This window comes from Vigna radiata, chromosome 5 (genome assembly GCF_000741045.1).
Source record: "Vigna radiata var. radiata cultivar VC1973A chromosome 5, Vradiata_ver6, whole genome shotgun sequence".
NCBI classification, from domain to species: domain Eukaryota; kingdom Viridiplantae; phylum Streptophyta; class Magnoliopsida; order Fabales; family Fabaceae; genus Vigna; species Vigna radiata.
In genome coordinates, this window is record NC_028355.1 from 28929977 (window position 1) to 28947299 (window position 17323).

The 17323-nt window shown below is 27.8% G+C and overlaps 1 protein-coding gene across 1 annotated transcript; it reads right to left on the reverse strand.

Moving 5' to 3' along the window:
* Positions 1-14601: 14601 nt before the first annotated feature.
* On the reverse strand, positions 14602-16631 carry LOC106761508. Its single transcript, XM_014645064.2, has 4 exons — positions 16116-16631; positions 15805-15942; positions 15525-15683; positions 14602-15119 (listed from the first exon to the last, which is right to left on the reverse strand). Exons 1-4 carry the CDS (start codon positions 16542-16544, stop codon positions 15036-15038), a joined length of 810 nt encoding a protein of 269 aa, XP_014500550.1. The 5' UTR covers positions 16545-16631; the 3' UTR covers positions 14602-15035.
* Positions 16632-17323: the final 692 nt, after the last annotated feature.

Genomic DNA, 17323 nt, shown 5'->3' on the forward strand with positions numbered 1-17323 from the left:
ATATATATATATATATATATATATATATATATATATATATATATATATTTCCAGTTTAATCAATATGATATATTTGATTAAAAAAGAAAAGAAGATGTGACAACATTTTCATAATTAAAGTTTGAAAATAGATAAAAAAGACTTGCAAGATTTTTCATCAGGACAAGTTTGAAAGAAGAAAAACTAATGTTTCTAGTATGCTCTCTTGTATCTATAAATAAGTGTCTCTCCAGAGTTGAAAGTAAGAGTCATATTCAAAGTGTGTGAAAATGTAAGAGTTTTATGAAGCAATAACCAACACATTAAATATGGATATAACATTATTCACTCCGATTAATTCAAGTAGCTGCAAAGTCAAACAATCCAATACTTATGATATTAAGTGATATATGTCTTAAAAAGTTTAATGATTCAATAATTTCAATATTAGAAAGTAATCTACATCTCCTTTCTTTGACTATTATTCCAATTTTTTTAATAGAAATGATAAAACAAGTAGTCCAATAAAATTATATGCATAAATTCCACATGAAATTATAGATGAATTATCACATCTAATACAAATAATTTATAGAATTTATTATAAAGTTACAAAAATATATTATAATTATAAAGTTCTAAGATCTTCTCTAAAATATGAGAAAATACTTATGAAAACTAATCTTCGAAAAATATTTGTACAAATCTCAAAGAGATTAACTCATCAAAAAGTAAGAATCTTTCTTTCCAAAAGCCAGCAAAACCATCTTCTCTTAAAGTTACTTTTGACAAAAAATCATCTTTATACCATCTATAATCTGACATTGTTGGCAATAGAGGCTTGCTAATTGATTTGCAGACCTTTCTTTAAAGATATTTGAATGTCATACAAAGTTTTGAATTATTTAGTAAATTAATGTCGAGACTGCATTTTCTTGATTTGTTTCAGTTTTTACAATATTGAGGATTGCTAATTTATCTTGTTTTGGACAAATATTATCCTACTAACCTTTCAATTGGCCAATGAATCCTTGTACAATGGCTATAACAATATGGGAAGTAGCTACATTGTCATTTGACTAGTCAAATCTAAAATAGTTTGTTCACTCATTCCATCTAGATTGAATTTAGTTATTTCTTTTTCAAAGAAGGCAATTTGTACTAGTTCTCCGGTCCCTTCAAATTGTACATAGTAGTTGTAGTTCGAGGATAATAATTTCTAAGCTTTGGATATATTGATTTCTAATATATTTACTAATGTTTTGTTTAGCTGATCAAATTTTTTCTTTAATTATTCTATTTTTAAATTTTTATTGCTTTTTCATATTTATGAATCCAATTCTTTTTTTGGTATGTTGAATAACTTATATATTGGTTTTATAGGTTCTTTTGAACTCATAGAAATTTCTTTTTGTGTTTATTTTCTATTTTTGTTAATTGTTTTGACATAATATCTAATATTGTATTTGAATAATTAAATTGGAAATGTAATTTTTTTAATATCTTTCACTTGTACATGCTTGTATTCACTTTTAACATTTTTATAAGGGCTAGCTTCTATTTCTATATCTTTTCTGAAATGTATTATAATTCCTTGTTGTCCAATTATTGGATGTCTTGTTTAGTGGACATAAAGATTTATTGATATTTATTGTCTTTACTTTAATTTGAAAAGTAGTTAGAGAAGTATAAATTTATTTCATTTTGTCTTAGGTAATTATAAAATTCTTCTCTAAAGTTTTCTGTTTGTTGTATTTTTAATGTTTTAAAATACCAATCTCTTCTTTTTCCAAATATTCTCTCATCTTTTGGTGAAAATTATAATCTATCTTTGTAACTTTATAATAAATTCTATAGATTATTTGTATTGAACCTAATAACTCATATATAATTTCATCTAGAATTTGTACATATAATTTTATTACATTACTTGATTTATCATTTCTAATATTCATAGAAAAATTACGATAATAGTTAAAGAAAGAAGGACGATCATGTATACTACTTTCTAATATTGCAATTACCGAATTATTAAACTTTTTAAGTATTATATATCCCTTAATATCAAAGTATTGGACTATTTATTATTATTTTGTAGTTTGATTTTGCAACTACTTGATTAATCATAAGTGAATAAAGTTATATTCATCTTTAATGCATTGGTAAAGTGATTGCACTAAAATATTAATAATTTTGTTATTCTTAATTTTTGGATAACTATATTCTATAATATAGACTTCACCTTCATTTGTTGACCAGAATTTATGTTATTTGTATACTTCACATTTTTTTACTCTTAGGCTTTACAGTCGGGACCACTAGATCTAAGGACTGACTAAGGTATTAACACCTTTCCGTGCTACATGGAAATTTTTGAAAAGATTAAGAAGTCTAAAGACCTCAAAACCTCAAGGGAGTTTAGGTTAAAATCTAAAGTAAACCACTAGTAATTAAGTTAAGCAACAAATTGACTCTACTCTTTCAACTTGTTTTCTAAATGTTTTATGTTACTTTTATAGTAGACTACAATCCAAGCATATAATGTAAGGTCTTCTAATAACAATTTATCTTTTTGTGATATATGTTTTGCAGAATTTTGATTTAAGCTTTCAAATTTGTTTTGATATTCCTATTGTTGGATTTAGACTAGAATCTAGACTTACTCGTGAGAGTTGTAGTGGACAACAACAAATTCAAAACCAAAAGATAATTATAAATCATATATTCTTATAAATTCATTCATCTTATCTTATCTTATCATATATATATATATATATATATATATATATATATATATATATATATATATATATTCTAAAAATTAATTTTATTTTCATTTTGAATATAAATTAGTCTATTTTTTTACGGTGAAACTTGATTAAATTGAATAAATATTAGGTGTATGTTATTCAATTTTGTAGAAGAGTTTGTTGAATTAGATTTACAAATTTTAATGGTTATGAAGTTATTTAAATTATGTTTAATTGTCATTATGAAGTATTGATTTTGTGATATTTGCAAAATTGTTTTAAGTACATAGCACAAATCTTATTTTTCTTATAAATTCTTTCTATTTTTTGAATAACCTGATAAGTCGAGTTTGACTTGGTCAAATAACTTTGGTATGGGATAAAATCTTTGAGAGAAACTTATCCTATTTGTCTTTATGTCGTTTCTTCCATTTATCTTTTTCACTAATTAAATACAAATAGTAATGTAACCAAGTAATAATGAAAAATCAACCACAGGTTTAAGTCTATTTTTTTTTTAATTTAAAGAATTTATAAGAACACTTTTAGAAAAAGTATTTTAAGAAAAATTTTCAAAAAATACTTTCGGGAATTCTCCAAAGATTATTTTTCTGAAAAGATGAAAATAACAAAAATATACGTCAAGTTTGTTTATTTTTCTGAAATGATCAAAATATTTTATAACTAGATTGATGAAAAATGCAATGAGAGGAATTAAGGTAAAATCCTTAATAAGAAAAACATACAGAAAATTTAAAGAATTGAAAGGAAAGGGTTTGACGGTCATATTTGTTTCTTGATAAAGGGTATACTTGATCATATCAATAAAAGGAATTGTAAACATATATTTATGTGAGTGTAAATAGCAAAAGCGATGTATAAAGAATAAAACTTCTTAATGAAATAGTAAATGGGTCCAAGTAAAACTTGTAAGATCAGCAACTCCAAGCCCGTGTTATTCTCCGGTTTTTCTTCCAACACTTCCACAATGTTATCCTTTCAGTTTTTCCTTCCAGCACTCCCATAATTACTATTTGCACTCTTGTAAGTTTAAAAAGATAAATAATTCATTTATCTTGTTTTTAGTATAATGAAAAAAATGATAATTACTGCAAAAAATTTAATTGTTATTTTTTTTTTGTGAATTATGTTAATAATTGAGATAATTGAGCATGAATTTGGTTGTTAACAATTGTAATGTATGTATTTTAGAGGAAAAACAATATTAATATATAATTAACTTTGAGTAATTTGATCTTGTACCTTTGGTTTTGCAAATTTTAAATCCTTCCAGGTTCATTTCTTAATGTTAATTTAAATTATTATTCTTTTTATTGTATTAACACTTGTTATTCTAAATCCATTTTCCGTCTGTTTTTAAATGATTTTATTCTTTAATATTTCAATAGTGACTTTCAGATTATTTAATTCCAAATATATTTTAGAACGTACTTTCCAAAACAAATTTTCTAAACGAAGATTTTTATAATATACTATATACTTTATAGAACTAACTTTCTAAAACAATTTTGATTAGAACAAATTTTCCAAAACATATGAAATGTTTTTCGAAATAAAATTTCTGAACAAAATTTTTGGAAAACTTTTCCAAAACACACTGAGTTTTCCAAAACAAGTTTTTAACCGAATTCAACATTTTATTTTCTTTTTCCGTGAATGATACTTTTTTTTTTTCAAAAATAATCTTTGATATACACAATCATTTACTTTTATTTAATGCTATTATCTTTTATTATTATTTTTTAAAAAATATAAATGTTTATTTTTTATAACTATTTTATCTTTATAATATATATTAATTGAATATAAATGTCATCTTATCATTATTTTTTATTTTTTCTCTTTTTCCTCTTAAAAAGAAAATCCTGATGTGATAAGAAATGTATCAAAGAAGAAGAGACAGTGGAAACAATAATTACAATATAATAGAGACAGAAGGTGGTGTAACAAAGTAAAGTAATCAATATGGGAGTACAAATAATAATCATGGGGTGCAGTAAGCAAAACTCTACCCTTACCCAATTATCTGTTTCCACTCACCTCTATTTATTTTAAGACTATAATATTTCTTAGGTTTGATGACTAAGTCTTTATTTTGTCCAGAATCTTAAATAGGTTCTCTTTTTCTTCGACGTCTCACAATTGAGTCCTTATTTTTGTAAAACTAAATCAAATAGAAAGATACCTTTTTGTTTAGAAGATAAGAAAGATGTCGCTACTCGAATTCGAACTGAGATGCTCTAGCACTGCTTCCTAAAAGCAGTGTGTCTACCAATTTCACCATAGCAGCTTACTCGAAACCATAATAACCAAATTTTAGTCAATTGTCNAGATTCAAAGAATCAATTAAAACACAATATTTNTTTACTAAACATTCAATAAAATAATTTTAAATAATTCTATTAGAATCTATTAAATATATAATGTAAAAATCCTAAATTAATAACTGAATCTTATATTCTATATAATTTTTATACGAATATTTTTGTATTTAAAAAAGAGTCGTTGAATCATTCATATTCATGTAAAATATTTTTATCATTCATATTCGTGTATTTGATTTCGGCAAAAGAAAAGGATTCATAAAAAAAAAAAAAAGTCTTACTAATGACTAAAATAGCCACTGATATTAATGACATAAAAGAGTTGTATAACCCAATATCATCATACTTACGTGCATCATTAACCAATTGGACTGAGGCACTAATTTGAAGGATTCATGCATTTCGGTTAAAAGACCCGAAGTAGCAAAGCCTTGGGTAAAAAGTGTAGTTTTTTATTACGTGGCATTAAAAACGTAACTGAAGTGTATTTTTTTCAAAAATTAAAAAAATACAATTCAGTTACGTTTTTAATGCCACGTAATAAAAAACTACACGGTCAACATACCCTTCTTAACGACGTCATCTCAATTTGACAGAAAGGCTATATTTGATTCAATTTTAAAAAAATAAAAATTTATTTGAGACGCCGAAAAAGAAAGGAACCTATTTGAGATTTTAGACAAAAATAGAGACTTATTAAGACATAAAACCTATTTCTTATCATTTTTATTTCCAACAAGAATAAACATAGGTTACCTTAAACATAGTTTTTATATGAAGACATCCTATGTAGCCGAATTAGAAACTTCGTATAGTACAAACAAAATACTTAACAACAGCTATATGAATTTGAAGAACTAGGATGAAGATTTTGTGATATTTTTCTGGTCAGGGATTGTAAGAATCTTGGTGTGGTATACGCTTTATACCATGTTACTTTTGGCCCCATATACATAGCTATGATTACAACATTGATATGCTTGCTTGTACTATACAACATTGTTCTTCTTTTTATTGGAAGTTCAGTGCTCGAGGTGTAAACATGTGGTCACCCAAACAACTTTCTAAATTGATAACAACGTAGTCCTCATATTTTGGGTTTGAGTAACTTTATTAAAAAAATATAAAAAATAATAGTCAACTAATTATAATTATTTTTTCCTTGCCAAATCCAATGGGGCCAGTGTGTATGGCTATCTTCTCTTCTTAAGGTTTTGTGGGGCATAGTTGGAGGCGTATATATGATACGATATGCATTTGCCACTTACAACAAACTACTCCTTCATTATTTTGATTTCGATACTGTATTATGGGTTTAGTCTCAAACACACATAAAGACAACAATTGAAAAATGTTTTCAAATTCATCAACTTGTTTCCACTTCACCATGATCTTGCCTTCCTTTGCCGTGAAGGGACAATGAATTCAATGAATATCATTCTTACAGAAGACTTCACTTGTATCTCTTCAAAGTCGTGTTAAAAATTATTAGAGATAAGATTAATTTATAACATATAAATAAGTGCAAGTCTTAACTGACAAGCCGATTTTGTAAAGTTGAATTAGACTATCCATTTCTCCATTTCTTAATATGTATCAAAACTATGATTAGAATCTATCCTAACAATATTTATTGTTTGTTAAACATAATATTTTATCTGTTATCAGATATTTTATGGGATTGAGTTAGATTTTAAAGTCCATATCCCAAACTCAAATTCGTTAAGGGCAACTTAGGAACTTATATTTTTTTATAAAAGTTTTCGTGTTACCATTAAATACACTCACATTTGCATTTTTGATTGATGCGATATGCATTTCTATTTTAATGCGATTGCAAAACCATGCAACATAACATAGCTAAAAATAATAATAACCATGCAATGTTTTGTGGTTGTCGATTTCTTAGAAATATAATGTGGTTTAATTTCTTATTAATTTATTGGGTTATTCTAAATGATGTTTTTGGGCAAACTCCAATTCCTAGGTATGAATACAAAGCCTAAGGTTTTACACGTGGCACTGAGATGGAAATCCATTATAAATGATAATGCCAACAGGTCAACTTAGAGAGGAAAGAGAATGTTGTGTATTAGTGCTTTCTTACGACTGTAAGAATGCTTGCTTGTGATCCCCATTTGCTTTAATCTTTCTTTTTAATAAAATTAATTTTATTTTATTTTCTCTCTAGTAAAACTATATGCATAGAGAAAATTTGATAAACGATCATGATATTTTAAAAAAACAATTAATAATTTTTTGACAACAGATTAAATATCACTATTTTATTAATTCGTATATTAAAACAAATTAATCACAAATTATCACGTAAATAATTGAGTTAAAAATATATTTGGCGTTGATAAAAAACAAGCTACGCTAGTTTGTGTTAAATTTACTTCAGTGATGTTCTAGTTGGACTTGAATGTGAACTCTCACATGACTTTATAGCACCGAATATTGACCATTTTTGTATGTCCTTTTCTTTCCTAGTTTGACTTTCCTATGGGGTAGAAAAGCAAAAATGGATACTTTAATATGTTTTTCTTAAATATTTTTAAAAATTGAAGTTTTGTTTTTAATTTGTCTTCGTATTTTATATAAGTCATGTAAAATATTTATCCCGATAAAAGGATATTTAATTTCTATGACAAATAAAGTTTTATTAAGGAGTATAATATAACTTCCATGTGTGGTTTGTTGGAAAAATATTTGGAATAAATATGTTTATTGATGCCTGAAGTTTTAGGTTTTCAATTTTCAACTGCGCTAAAGTTTATCTTATTCATGATCTTTTTGAATTCAGAATTTCGTCTTTGGAGGAGAAAATTCAAACTTTTGATGGTTTAGGATTTCGTCAAAATGTTAGTTGGAATTTGGTTTCCAGAAAATCAAATTTTGATCTGTGTTTTCTGTTTCCTTTTTGTTTTTTAAAATTTTGGACAGTAAGGAAAAAAAATAAGAAATAAATAAGTTTGAAGAAAAAATTTGAATAAAGTTGTATTTTAATTAGTTATTTTTAAAATTTTTGATAAATGTAGTTTTATTTAGGTATAATAATATAGGAGAAAAAAGAAATTTTAGACTTTTTTGAAATATAAGGGAGGAGATAGTTAGAAAAAAATAAAATATTGAATTAAAGCATATAAATATGGTGGTTATTTTTAAAATTAAAATCAAGAAATGTACTTTTATATAAAATACTAATATTGAAAAAAAAGGTAGGTGTTTTTTATTTTAAAAATATAGGAGGAGGAAAAAAATTGGGAAAATAAAATAAGAAATAAAATTGAGTGGAAGGGGTGACTCACAACATGTGTTCACTAGTAAAAAATAGGCTATATGTATTTTGAGCTTTTTAAATTTGTTTTTAGATTCAAGATACTTTAATTTTAATTCTATTGTGAATCAACATAGTTAAATTTTCCACCCAAAATTGCAATCAAATATTTCATTGACAACTCTTTAGTTCCTCAATTCAATTATAACAAAATTCATCTTTTAGTTCCCTAATTCAATTTATCTTCACAACCAAAATCCATAAATCAAATCACATCCTTTATCAATATAACACAAATCAAAAACATGGGAAGAGAAATTGGAGCTATTAATAATCACTCCCAAAATATTACTATAACAGAAAGATTAAAATCTAAAACCCTAAAAAGAAAGGTAGCGGCGACAGCGGTGAGAGGTAGTGATAGTGCGAGAAGCAACGACAATGCGAGAGACAGCGAGGATAGCACAATGCGAGAGACAGCGAGGATAGCACAATGCGAGAGGAGGCAGCGACGACATCTAAAATGCTAACACTAAGTTCTTTAGATTCAAGCTGTATCTAAAATGCTTTGATATCTATAATATATTTTGATACACTGCTTGGAAATGTTTGAGTGATACATGCTCTATTATATCTCTATCATGCAACTCTAATACTGAAATATGATATGCATATTGATAGGGGAGCTTAGCATTATGTTAGAAGACCTGCTCACATGTTAAAATGGGGAGAAATTAAAATCATGTGAATTACATATTGCTGATAGAGGGAGCATTATATTTTCTATGCTAACATGAGTTGATGCATCTTTATGCGATTAAATGTCTCTGAGTTTCAGTTATGTTGTATGCAAGAATTCCCTTTTTTTTGCTAATGCACAAAGGAGGAGAAATAATTGAACTTGAATGAGATAGTTGAATTTGTATGACATATATGTGTCTATATGTGAAACAACTTCTAATTGTGTATTGTACATCATGGTTGTTTTATTAATTATGATTGTGCATCATCAAAAAAGAGAGAGATTGTTGATAGGGGAGCAATGTGATGGTTGAATCCAATCCCTGTTGTGTTTGTTTTTTATGATGACAACACATTGATAGTAACAACACATAGATGTTGTAATTAATGTCACAATAGAAATGTGTTTATGTGTGAAGAAATACATATGTGGAAATGTGTATGCTTATTGTGATAAATGCATATCTTGAACATATTATTGTTTCTGCATACTACGGTGATTATGATGTGATTATATCTTTGTATCCAAACTGTATGTTTCTGTTTGATGAAAATCACAAACACAAAAGCATATCTGCATGACATAATCGATTACAAGATTGTAGTAATCAATGAAGGTCATCAGAGAGCTTATGTTTTGAACTATGGCAAAAACAACAAGTTTGAATCGATTACATTAGTTGTTAAATTGATTAAAAATCGTGTCTTTGCATATATCATTTTCAAATGTGTTGTGAGGAGTTTTTGAAGAGAAAAAGTTTTCAAAATCTGTTTAAATGTTTAGCTTAATCGATTACACACTTTATGTAATCAATTAAGTCTGTTATCTTTTGAAAACTGTTTTCAGCTTAGTCATAACTGCTTTAACAATCATATTTTTAAAAATGTTTGACTAGCATTAAATGCAAATCGATTACATTAATGGTACATTCAATTAAGAGTTGAGTTTGTTGTAATACTGTTACATTTATTTTTATGTAACTGATTACATTACTAACGTAATTGATTACTTTGCGTCTCATATATGTTAAAAGTATAAATTGATGCATTGCTTGAAAATATGTTACTTTTGATCATTTGAACAATTTCATAACTGACATTTTTTTATCTGAGAAAGATTTTACAGATTGCACATACGCTCTAAGAATCAAGAAGAAAAGATTTTGAAGAAATTTGAAGTGTTCTTGAGAGGAGATTTGAGAGCTTCATTGACTGATCCTATTTTCACTGTTGAGGTGTATTTGATGTGATTAGAAAAGGATTATGCACTTGTTGATTGTGTTATTCCCTGTTCGTGCGCAGCAGGAAGAAGAGTGAGGAGCTCTTGGACTTTGAGAGGGGTTTCTCAAAGGGATTTTGCAGCAAGAACGTGTGGTTTTGTGTGTGTAGGTGTATTCGTTTCTATATTTGATTGTTTGAGCGGAAAAGGTGTTTACATTGTGAGAGTGTGTTTATTGTAAAACCTTTGGTGTAATTCTCTAATCATTATAGTGAAATATCCTTCAATCAAGGTTGATTGGAAGGGTGACTGGATGTAGACATTAAGGCCGAACTAGGATAAAAACTGTATTTGATATTTTTTCTCTATCTCTTTACGTTTCATTGCATACATACTTTACTTATAGTGCAAGAAAGTTTTTAAGATCGTTCTAATTCTGTAAAAAAAAATTGAAAAGTGCACAGTTTTATAAATCACGAATTCACCTCCCTGGTGGTGTTGAAAAATAGGTGTCTTTATTTCTAGCAAACATTTTGTTAGGTTTTTTACCACTTCTTTATAAGTTTTTTTATTATAATTACTTACTACTTTTAATTATATAGGTTCACAATTTAATATTTTTAAAAACTGTAATGTTGTTCAATAATATTTAAATAGTTTGGAGGTTTAATTTATTTGTGTGTGAAGGTATATGGGTTGACACTTTAATTTTCAACTACTATCATTATAAAACTATTTGAAAAATTAGATGAACGTTTGATCTCATTAATATAAAAAATAAATAAATCAAGTCAATCCACTTTTATTATACTATAATAAATATATAAAATAAATTACAAAAATAAAATATTTGTAAATAAGTCAATCGACTAAATAATCAACTCATGATAGATCAAGTCGAATTACAAAATTTGACTCATCAAGAATTGAACCGAATTATAAGATAACCTATTTTTGATTCAAATCCATAATAAACCAACTCATATAATTTGGATTGATGCAAACACTCCTACTGAATAGAAACCACGGCCAACCGAATGAATGCATAAGCATTGCTTAAACAAGCATAAACAGGATTAGATGCTAATCAAGGACCGAAGACTAACATAAGAGAAGCGTACCGTACATTGATTCTATAGGGTCCTAAAGTTATCTCTTAATACAAATTTTACTAATAACTTCTTTTTCACGCTGCTCTTTCTTACATATATGCTTTTTCCTTTTTCAATACTTTTTTTTTCCTTTGATACTTTTCTCTATCGATAATTTTGTCAATCTCAATACAGTATTTACAGTGGATGTAACTCTTTGATATATTTTTCTTGCCAATAACATCAACATAAAAAGTTGAACGCAATGCGAAAAAAGTCATACAAAAATATTCACACTTATATATATATATAGAGAGAGAGATTAGGGTGAAGATCTAGAAGGAACATGGATACTTGTAGGTAGAATCTGAAAAGGACCATACTATATACCACTTTCAATCACATAAAGTGTGCTCATATAGCTTAGTAATCAATCCATTATTGACTACAAAGCTTTTGGTTGTAGTAGTAGAATGCAGGCTCCACCAAGTTAAAATCCCAGAAGTTAATTACTTTTGAGTTCTGACTGATTAATCTAGGAATCAACCACAGTATGTCATGTGTTGCTTTAACCAATGACATGTTTGTGACATGTCATTCTTAGAAACTTCACTTTCCTTAAAATTTACTAGGTCTTTTCTTTTCTTGATACATATATTACACTCTGTGAATATTATTAATACAGAATTTCTACGCTAAATATCGAACTAAGTTTGTGTATGTCAGAAAAGTCTTGATTGAACATGATGACAAAGGAGAGAGCAAGATAACTATGATAATGACACCACTATAAGAAGCATAGGAGTTAATAGTTCCTAGAAAAGCAATATGATACAAAGAAATAGGTGATTGAAGAACGTGACATTTCAAGAAGCTGGGGGCCACACTCCAACATTTTTTCTAACAGTGCTGTCATCTGGAGCTATGTGACCTACTTATCACATAATTAACATTCAGAATTCTGATTTTGTACATTAGAAAGAGGGAGAAAGAACTAGTATTATGTTATTGGTAACAGTCCTTATCATGAAAGTGACAAAAGCTTATATATAATTCTTTCATTTAGTCTTTGCTTGCAATTCTAGCTAGATTTCTCAATTTCATCGACTTAATTTTAACGTATTCCTAAAATAAATTTCTTCTATTGTTCCACCAAGTTAATGAATTTAAAAAGTTTTAAAACACCTCTTAATCTGAATTAATGTCTAAGGATAACATACATAACAAAATTTCAATTAATTCCTAAATATTTTTTAATATTCTATAACTTATATCATAAAGTTCGTTCTTACTATTTTGTAGATGCTTGCTTGGTCCAGAGGAGCATATATGTTCTTGCCATGGCATCTGGCCTTCAAGGAATTGGAATTGAATTCCATAGATCATTTGGACGAACAACCTATTTTTTTATACATCCACACTAACGACAATAAAAGGATAATGCATAAATTTTGTCCAACCTGCCCAAATCAAATTAACTATAAAATAAAAGCTTCGTTTAATTAAAATTCTTTCTCAATTAAAAAAAAATAACAACAGAACATAGACCATGTCATAAGTACGAATAAAATTAAAAAAAAAAATACACATAATTATCAATATTTATAATTAATGATAGAGATAGATAAACTCCAAAGTAATTAACCACAAACAGGAATTATTTCCTGGTTTTATTATTTTTCAACTGGTTTTACACTTTTCACTTTTAGGCTTTAATCACAAAAATATTGGGTGCTTTCCAAACTAGGGTTTCGTTTATCAGAAGATAAGGTTTTAAAATATTAATATGGATTCATAATGTCCGTTGAAGTCTACTTTCTGGGATATATGCTGTTAAGTTCTTAATGGAAAGTTTATGAACAAATTTCTAAAACACAACGCATAACAAGTTTAGTGGACTGGTTTGAATCGTTTGAACTATAAACTAAGTTTAGCTATATTTCGAATCTCATATTTACACCAACCAAGTCATAATTAACCTACTTCTCTATGATTTTGTTTTAAATCATTAATGTTCCTTAAACATAGTAGGGTTTCTATGGTAGTACATAAAATGTGTATTTTCTTCTTCTTCTTTTTTTCTTTTCTGTCCTTTAATATTCGTAGGTGTTTGTCTTTTAAATTTTCTTACATTATATTCCACAAGAATAATTTCTTTTTCGTCTTTCCCATACACAAGATTGGCATCCAGAAGTAAACAGAAAAGCTAATAATTATCATTTCCACCATCATGTCCAAACTTCAAGGTCAGAATATCTATCAAAAGGAAATTATTTATAAAGAAAAAGACACATATGAAAGCATCATTTTACACCAATAATAATGTTTATACTCTAAAGTTTCTTTATGGCAATCCTATTAAACTTAAAACTTTTATATGAATTAGGCAGATTATTAAATATGTATAACATATTTTTCTGTCTACGAATGATGAATATATTTGGGATTAACTTCTTTTATCAAATTTGAGAAAAATTAGTTTTCCTTACTAAAAACAAAACACCAATAGTAATATTACTTAGTATATGAACAGCCACCTAAAAGTTCAGTCAAAAATTTCCTTTTGTATTTTCTTTTTATTTAACTTAGTTATGTATTTTTTTGGTAACATGTACGATACTCTGGCATAAAATTCAATCTCCTTCACTATACAAAATATATTCGATTGGCAGAACTTTTTGTAATGTGTATAGCGAACTTTAAGTCAATACAAAGTAATTAATAATATGAAAAATGTTGTAATTTAAAGTAAATAAATAAATTTCTTTTAATTATATTAACAGAATAGAGAAACATGTAAACAAATAATTAATGACTCTTTTTTATCCATAAAGTAACTAATGGTTATATTATACAGCAAACAAACAAATATTATAGTAAGTATCGAAAAAAGAGAGAAGAGAGATTAGTTTTTGGTAGGATAATGATATTTAGTCAATATTTTTTTGACAACATTTGAACATTGATTACATGTCAATCTGTGATTGGTCAAAAATTACTTCATAATCAATAATAATAATCATAAACATTATTGTGGAGTAATTTTTGACCAATCACAGATTGATACGTAATCAATGTTTAAATGTTGTAAAAAAAATGTTGTCAAAATATCATTATCCCTTTTAGTATTTATTGTAAGATGAAAAGTTAAAGGTAATGAAAGTAAATGTAAATCTAAAAGGGAAGTAGAATTTGCGATTAGTGGCTTTCAGTAATCATGACGATGACAATGAGATGAATGGATATAATTGACTCCAAACAGTTGGAGAGATAGTGACTCATAAGCTATTTTGATCGGAATATTTGTGTCTTCTCAAACATAAAGTCCCTTGTATGGAATATTATAGCTTCAATCAAACCAAGTATCCAGTCAAACTAGGCCCATCCAATTCCTTAACAAAGAGATGCCTATAAAATTAACATCAACAAATCTACATCTCCTCTGCTTTGTTACACCCCCATGCAATTAGAGTTTACATCTACGTCATTAATCCTTAAACAAAACAAATTAGCGTACAATTACAAATTAATTAACTCTCTTCTCCTTTTCCTCCTATTCACTTTCCTTTCAACCCACATCTGCTTATAACAACAGCTTCCCATGTGGAATAATCATTCATGCTACCTATTTTACATATCCTCTGGTGAAGACTGAGATAAATAAACTAGACTTGCCATAGCCTCTTGCAGCCAATCTTCCTCATCATTCTTTAACTGCATGCATAAACAACAATCAATTAATAAATTTGATTTTTGAAACCAGATTCTCTGATGTCTTTTCAGTGTTTAAGTAAGAAAGACAACATTAAAAAAACCATTGAAAAATCCAAACTTTAACTTTTTTTACATTTTACATACTTGGGAGAAGTATTGGGTGTTTTTTATGTTTTAAAATAAAGTAAATAGAATTGTTTTTTGTTCAATATTTTCTAGTGTCGAAAGGACTAGAAACATGTCTATATATATATATATATATATATATATATATATATATATAGTATAAAAAGTGTACTACTGGTTAAAACATTTAGTTTGTTATTAGGTTATGGTTAAAAGTGTGTACAGCATTTTGATTGTGGTTTCTTGATATCCATCTTAACAGTAGAGAAGGAAAGTTACCTGGAACTGGATAGAATCACCACCGTAGAAGTCTTCTTTGTGGTGATGATGATTCTCGTGTTTTTTTGATGTCATGTCTTCATCACAAAGCTCATTGTTTCTTGCAAACCTTCCCCTAACTCTGACTCGCCTATCAGCTAAGGTTTTCCGACATGCGTACTGTGGAAATAGGTCAATGGAAAGTGAAATTCATATTCCAGATTATGCAGAAAGATACAATATAAAAAGAGAGTCATGTATAAGTGTGTCTCTGAGTGAAAGAAAGAATATAAAAAAAGACCTTGATGGTTTTGTTAAAGTTTCTTTGATTTCTTTTCTTCAAATATCGCAGAATTCTTTCTTTCCTCTCTTCTTCTGAGTACCTTCCTACCTTTATGTTTGGCTCTTCAACTGCTTGTATTTGATTACCTTGAAGTCCCTGTCATCAATTTCAAAACCAACATTCAATAAAATGAAACCTCGTATCTGTTATTTTCTTAAGCAGGCAGTGAAAACATTGACATATGAAACAAAGAAAGAATAAAAAAAAATTATAAGAGAAAGACTCTTTACGAATGAAACAATAGGAGAAATGGAGGAACAAAAGTATACCCAGTTTTCTCTTGCAGCATTAGGATATGGAGGTGGCTTAACATCCTCGAGAAACGCACAACATTCTTCTCCAAAGTCCCCAATATGTGGCTGGTATCTGGCGTTGAAGTTCTGAAAGCCGCCATAGAAGCCCATTTTGCAGTCTGAAATGGCCAAATCCGAGAGCCCCCCAACTTGGTCAGAGAAGGAAGGCATCCAATTGGCACAAGGCATGGTATCAGAATCCAGTGACACAATATGATCAAGTGCACCATTGTTGATATCAAGCACAGGAATGAAGGTATCTTGAGCAGCCCAGATGGTATTCTCGATGAGTGAGGCGTTGGAAGTGATGTGTGGGGTAGGGAACTCTGAAAGATCGTGAGTAGTGAAGGTGTAGTTTGGATACAAGTGTGGGATTGAGGCCATGGAAGAGGGAGAGAGGGGCATAGAGAAGGAAATGAATTGATGTGTGTTTGGTGTTTTGTGTTGTGTTTTTGGTTGGTGTTTCTTCTTTTGTGGGTTGAAATATATAGGGTATTCTCATAGTGCAAGAGAATGGGTTGAGGCAAGTTGTCAAAGCAAGTGGACAAGACTATAATAGGGAATTAGGCAGCTAAGAATATGGATATCAAACCAAACTAATTAAACTGTGTCTCTCTACTTTCTCATCTTCTAACTTGTGGAACTGTAAACGGGTAAACGTGCTGCTCATCATAACAAAACCTCATATTTCTTTTCTTCTTTTTATCACCACATACAATTATTTTTGGACTGCAAAACTTCAGTCCGTAATTCAAGTTGTTGTGAAACTTTCCATACCATTTTTCAAAACATCTTGTTTGAAAGTATTTTCCATTTAGTGTTTATGTTTATTCAGATTCACTCATTTTTCTTCGATTTTGTTGTATATCTTATATCAAATTATAGATAAGGTCAAATTATAACACATAAATAAGATTCGATTTTGTTGTATATCTTATATCAAATTATAGATAAGGTCAAATTATAACATATAAATAAGATGTAAAAATCGGTTTTATAGAACAAATTAGATTTAAAACTCATTCCTTGATATAGATCAAAGTCAATCAATTTATATATAAAAAAACAAATACTTTCTTTTACTTTTTTTGGATTTATGTTGAGTTGAAAAGCTATAAAAAAAATTGGTAAGATAGATAATATATAACTAGATGGCTTTAGATTTAAAGTGATGACTAAAATGT

What these genes read in the sequence shown, in the direction of transcription:
- LOC106761508 (XM_014645064.2), bottom strand. Translation starts at nt 16,544, where the DNA reads ATGCCCCTCTCTCCCTCTTCCATGGCCTCAATCCCACACTTGTATCCA. An exon ending in ACTTTAACAAAACCATCAAG is followed by an intron (nt 15,684 to 15,804) that starts GTCTTTTTTTAT and finishes CTATTTCCACAG; the next exon opens with TACGCATGTCGGAAAACCTT. An exon ending in GTGATTCTATCCAGTTCCAG is followed by an intron (nt 15,120 to 15,524) that starts GTAACTTTCCTT and finishes TTATGCATGCAG; the next exon opens with TTAAAGAATGATGAGGAAGA.